This window comes from Oxyura jamaicensis, chromosome 3 (genome assembly GCF_011077185.1).
Source record: "Oxyura jamaicensis isolate SHBP4307 breed ruddy duck chromosome 3, BPBGC_Ojam_1.0, whole genome shotgun sequence".
Lineage (NCBI taxonomy): Eukaryota > Metazoa > Chordata > Aves > Anseriformes > Anatidae > Oxyura > Oxyura jamaicensis.
The window spans coordinates 73,192,873-73,198,872 of record NC_048895.1 but is presented as its reverse complement, the minus strand read 5'-3'; the positions used below and the strand labels follow the sequence as shown (position 1 = coordinate 73,198,872).

Here is a 6,000-nt window from a genome sequence, read left to right as displayed (position 1 = left end):
CCCCCCCCCCCCCCCCCCCCCCCCCCCCGGCGCTCCCGGGGAACAATCGCCGCCGCCGGAGGTTCGCCCCAGCCCCGGGCTCGCAGACCGGGCTCTTATTTAGGAAGTCATTAATCACATCCCCTCCCCCGGAAAGAGATGGCGGAGAAACCTGTGAAGTGCAATTCCTCGCCCCCTTCCCCCTCCCCCCTCCCGAAATGTCCCGAAGCGCGCCCCCGGCCCGGGCCCGGGCCCGGGCCCGGCGGAGGTGATAGCGCGCACCCGCGGGTGGGCGCGGGCACGTGGGGGCGGCTCGTCCGCGCGCACCTGGCCCCGCGCGTGCCCGCGCGGCAGGGTCCCGCGGCCCTCGCCTGGGGGTTGGGGGGGGGGGCCGGGCACGTGAAGAAGCGAGGGGGTAAAAGGGGAAAGGAAAAAAAAAAAAAGTAAAAGGGAAAAAGGGGGAAAGGAAGAGGGGAAAGGAAAAAAAAGGGAAAATAAAAAGGGAAAGAAAAAAATGGGAAAGGAAGAAAAAAGGGAAAGGAAAAAAAGAAAAGGAAAATAAATGAAAAGGGAAAAAAGGAAAAGGGAAAAAAGGGGAAATAAAAAAGGGAAAAGGGGAAGAAAAGGGGAAAGGGGAAAAAAGGAAAGGACGCGTTGGAAATTCGGCGTTCATTCATAAATTACTGCGGCGTGTCAGCCCGCTTGCAATGGCGATTGGCTGCGCCTGCCTCTCGCCAACCCCTCCAGGATCCGATGCGAAATTAGTAGCAAGAAAGCATGTAATTGACAAAGTCACGTGTGCGCAGGGGGCCAGAAACCGAGCGCGAGAGAAAGGGGAAAATCCAAAGAGGGAACGCACATTAGACCATGCGAGCGAAATTTGGGATCGTTCAAAATCAGGATGTTAGGTTAATGCAGAAGACCGCTTCGAGCCAAAGGGAAAGTTTTCATCTCACGAGTTTGGAGCAGAGGGCCCGTGGGGCAACATGGCCGAAGGTTAATTCTCTTTTTCTATTGTTTTACTCTGATTTTCGCTCGCTGCCTCGCTCGCTCTCCCCCCCTCTCCCTCCCTTCTCCCCCCCTCCCCGGCTCCCCCCTCTCGCCGTTCCCCTTTTTTTCTGTCGGCCCGCGCAAGGGGGCTTGCTGCAAACCCATTGTTACGGCTCTCCAAAACTGTTCCGTACCGCCCACTCCGATTCAGGGCTCGGAAAGCTTTCAGGGGGCTATTGTTTGAATTGTTCCTGTTTGATTAAGCGCAGCCGCGGTGGTGGGATGAGAAAACGCTGGTACACCTGTCCCAACTTTAATCGAAAGTTTATTCCGAGGAGGGATGGATGCGCGTTGCAAAATAGTGGTTTCCGCGCTGCATGTGCAATAGCCAGTTGTGCAATCGCCCCAATTTGGCTTCTCCTCTCCCTTCCACCCCTCCTGAGCCGGCCTCCCCCCCTCGCCCCCCGGTCCTGCGCCCTGCAACGAGAGACTAATTTGGCTGCGAGTTTCTCTTGAGCAATGGGATCGGTCTTAAAGCAGCAATACTCAAGTAAAGTATCGCCTTCTGCGCTGTAATGTGGCTGAAAGATGGAGTTAAATGGAAAAATACACGTATGTAGCAAAACGTGGGCTGCTGCCCTGTGCAGGGCGAGAGGGAGAGCCTCCGCGCACGGGGTTTCCTCTCCGTAACCTCTGGTGATTTTATTTTTTATTATTTAAACGCGTTTTGGTGAGAAGGTTGTTTATTTTTGAATTTAGGGGAAAAAAAATGCTCTTTTTGCAGTTTGTTTTTGATTGCGTTTTGTTCGCTTTTTTTTTTTTTTTTCTTCTGTTTCCTCTGTAGTAACTCCTTTACACAGTGGCCAAAGGATGTTACCAGAATTTAACTCTGCTTTGCATCTTGTCCCCCCCTCTCTTTTCTCCCCCCCCCACCCCACCCCCCGCCTTTCCCTCTTCCTCAGCAGGGGCGAGTAAAGGTGGAGAGGAGCCCGGGAAGTTGCCGGAGCAGGAAGAAGAGGAGGAATCCCAGGTTTTGCACGGAACCGGCCATTGCAAATGGTTCAATGTGAGAATGGGATTCGGGTTCATCTCCATGAGCAACCGAGAGGGAAGCCCCTTGGAGTCTCCAGTTGATGTCTTTGTACACCAAGTAAGACCCGTTTTTGTCTTCCATCTCTGCCTGCCACTTCTGGTGGAGCTCAGTGGGGCTCCGGTTTCACGTGGAGAGAAGTAACCTGTTTTTCTTAGGCATTTAGGTACATCTGTAATTAAAAAGTTGCCTTAGGTACTTGTTTTGTTGGCAGCACACAATCGGAGTAAATAAGATCGTTAGATTGCGCTCACCCTCTGTGGCCGAAGATTTGTGCAAAAGGATGATGTTGTTTCTTCATTTCTTGATTCTCAATTAGAAAATTTTCCCGTGCGTTTTATTTATTTTTAAATGCCACGTTTTTCTTTTTAACCCCGTTTATAATTTCTCACCCCACCGATCGGGAGCAGATACGCCTTTCCTTGGAATCTGCTTAAAACTAAAGTCAGAAAAGGATAAATAAAGGTCCTTTTCATTTGGGTAACGTTTGAATGCATTTTAAACGCTTTTCTTGTAAACCTTGAATTGTTTTTTAAAAGCTCATTTGAGATTAGTTAGCGCAATTGAGGCATAATTACAGTGTTATTTTGCAGTAATTCAGGCCTGAGAGTGTCCCTGTGGTGATAAACTGAAACACGCGTGTGGTTTGTTTGGTTGATTTTTAAATATTCCTTCCCTGAAAAAAAAAATGCAACGATTAAGGAGTCAGACCAAAAGCATGGTCTCTGTAGGGCTGTTAGAGAAGAAGCCCGTGGCCATTGTTTTTATTCTTACGCATACCAGCGTGAACGGTGCTGCTGTTGTGGACGTGGAAGCCTGTATGCGAATGCCTTCAGGTGAAGGAGTTTCAGATGCAGGGGGCTTGTAAAACCGTAAGCTGAAGGGAGCTTTTCCCAAGTTCTGTGGCGTGGCTTGTGGGGAAGGCGCGTGTGTAGACCTCCCCTGGTCCTTGTGTTAGTCTCCAGTTGCAACAACGCTGTTTTGAATTTCACCGCTCTCCTCAGCGGTCAGAGAACAGAGGAGCAGCATCTGATAGGTGAAGAGACCATTTTGGGCTTGGCTAGGGCCATGTTAGGGAGGCAAAAAGGCATCTTAACTTTTTACGTAGTTGTCCATTTTCTATGACGTTTGCAGCGCAGGAGGGAGGGTTGTTGCATGACTGCACAGGGATTCTGTTTTTCTGTTCCATTTGGTGGCCCGGCCTCATTTTGTGCTGGCTTTCACCAGGCTTTTTCAAGCAATGTGCTTTTCATGAATTAATATAAAGGTGACTGAAACTTACAAACAGCGCTTCTGTAGCGTGTGGTCTTGCTCCTTGTGGTGGTGGAACGGATTTCTGACCTCGGCGTGTTAAACATACCCCATGCCTAAGGGCCTGGCCATCAGTGTTTGCTGTTGGCATTTGGAATTACAGACAAAGTGTGGAATTAAGTAGAGAATTTATTGAATTCGTACACTTCTTGCTTTGTACGGGCACAGAGGTGCCGCCTGCCTTTGCCACTACTTTTTTTTCCTTTAAGAATTGAATTAATTAAATACTTACTGAAGTAGGATCATACATCCTCCTGTTTCCCCCTCACCATCTTCCCTTCTTTGTACATTTTCAAGTCATGACATTGCTCTATAGAGTTCTGTAAATTTACTTTATAGATTATAAAAACAAAAAAACACAACTTTTTTTCATCTAATTTTATGTTAATGCACATTATTCTTGTTGCTTCTCAAATAATAGAGGACAAGTGTTTAAAGTACAACAGCATTATTAATAAAAAGATACATTTGGAAACAACGATATTAGAGCTGTGGAAATAGAGAGGTGTTGAACTGCATGATGAGGTGATACATTTAAGTAATATTAGACAAGGTGTTGGACCACAATTGAAAGTAGTCACAGAAAAAAATTTGGAAAGTCTGTGGTAAATTTGGAATTCTGTTGTGTTGTGCCCCCTCTGCTAAAGGATGCGGTCTTCTACAAGAAGGAAATTTTAGAAGTGTTTGTTGACAATTTAGTAATCTACAATTTGCCATTATTTTTAGGTTTCTAAGATACGTCATGGTGTAAAATGTAATGAAAACCAGCATGTTTCATTGTACAGGAACCATGCGCCTCAGTCATTTCGAGTGTTTCTTAGAGCTATGTTTTACTGAGCTAATTGATTAATATTCCATAATGGATTACTCCTAGAACAAAGAAAGTATGTTTCTTGCTTTCTTCTTTCTGACGAAACCTGCAACGTACGTAAACTTCACATTAATGTTATCTTCTCTCTGTAAGTCCAAAGCAGATTTTTTTCTGTTTAAAGAAATGGGGAGAAGAAGCATATATTTTGGTTGAGAGTATGTTTTGGATAATTAATGTGGGTATACAGAATGCTTTGTGTGAGCTGACTACCTGACCAATGGTACCAGTAGCAGCCTGAGCATAAAAATGCCTTTAAATCAGTAATGATATTTAATAGTTGGCTCCTACAACAGAGTGGGTTGCTTGATTGGACCCTATTCTTAGTAGTTTCATTCATTTGAAAAATTTACTCATGTGAAAGGTTCCTTTCAAGGCAAAGACATTAGTTTATTAATCTGTCGAAACAAAATATTGCTGTTTAAAGCTGCTTCGAAAAGCGTTCATCATTTAAGTGCGCACGTTTTTCTGTGCGCGTCCACCCATTCTGCAACGTTCACAACTACTGAAATCATTTTACAGAGTCAGGCGGTCTAAGTAGAAGAAAGAAACTTCCACCTTACTCAGTCCAAGTCTGGTAAAAGCTAGTTTGAACATCGCAACAACATTTTTATTGCCTTATCTTACCTTTCCTCGCTGAGGTTATGCTCAGTTTATGAGATCTTGCTGTGAGCAAAAACGTCTTGAATGTTGAGTCAAAATTCTTGTAATAGTTTGAGCTCATTATACTTAGTTTTTAAAACTTGCAGTGAATAATTTTTCTTTCTTCTGTCTTGGAGTTCCCCTTGGTTGTGTGCAGATTGTAGTCATATTTTTCTAAAGTCAGAGCTTTGCTAATTAAACAATTATATTGATATCTATTTTTAGCAGACAGTGCTTGTGTTTAAGCCCCCTCCTTCACTCAGTGAAAATTCTGTTCATGTAACAGCTGCAGTATTGAGTTTTCAACTCTCCCTTTTAAGTCCTTCCTACAGCAGTAATCATTTTGATTGATCTACTCTGAACTACCTTTAGGTTGTTGTTACCCTTCTGGTAATGAGGTACCTAGAGTTACAAGCATCATTTCAGGCAGAAACATGTCAGTGATTACATATGTGCATCTGCGTGTTTGTGCAATGTAAATACGGTACACCCACACATTTACACTCCTGTCTTTTATTATTATTATTATTTGCTTTACTCTGGTTTGTATCATTGCCATGGATTGGAGTCGTTCAGCATCATATTACAATTACAAGTTTTTGAGACAACCCATGGCAAATCCAGTACCGTGCCTAGTCCAGTGTTTCTTCCACCAAAAAAAAAGTAGCAATGTCAGTCCCTTATAACTCTTAAATACAAGGACTGTGCACCTTACTTAATTTGGCTCAGTATTGTAATTTGGACTTCTAATAGGTTAGCATGGAATGGATAATATAGATTAATTCTCTTTTATGATGTGAATTTTGCACATAGTTACGTGCAAACAGCTCTTCACAGATTTTTTCTTGAATTTGACAAGGGGTGAAACAGACTGGAGAGGCGAAGTGAGCAAAACCTCTTGTGATGCACATGAAAAAAAGGTTTTCATTGCTAAGAACTAATACGAGTTTGAGCTTAATAAAATCAGGATGTTTGCCTTACTGCATGCTCAAAATTGTACGTGCAGCTTCTCTACAACTTTTTTTGAATGCTGGCAGTAAACTGTAAATGCTCTGGATTCTTCTTTCTTTTGCATATATTTTGCATGGATCATGTTAGAAACATACTTTTATTTGTTGAG

General features: G+C 44.0%; 1 protein-coding gene across 5 annotated transcripts in view; it reads left to right on the top strand.

The window, feature by feature from the left end:
- Nucleotides 1–587: 587 nt before the first annotated feature.
- The window catches only part of LIN28B (lin-28 homolog B), an 85,800-nt gene continuing 80,387 nt past the window's right edge, over nt 588–6,000 (top strand). Inside the window, exons 1-2 of one of the 5 annotated variants that reach the window (XM_035322317.1) lie at nt 588–975; nt 1,935–2,119. In XM_035322317.1, the coding sequence (XP_035178208.1) occupies nt 966–975; nt 1,935–2,119 (195 nt within the window). In that variant the 5' untranslated portion in view covers nt 588–965. Of the gene's footprint in view, nt 976–1,158; nt 1,582–1,931; nt 2,120–6,000 lie in introns of those variants that run through there. The other 4 variants (XM_035322316.1, XM_035322315.1, XM_035322314.1 and 1 more) reach the window with 4 other exon arrangements.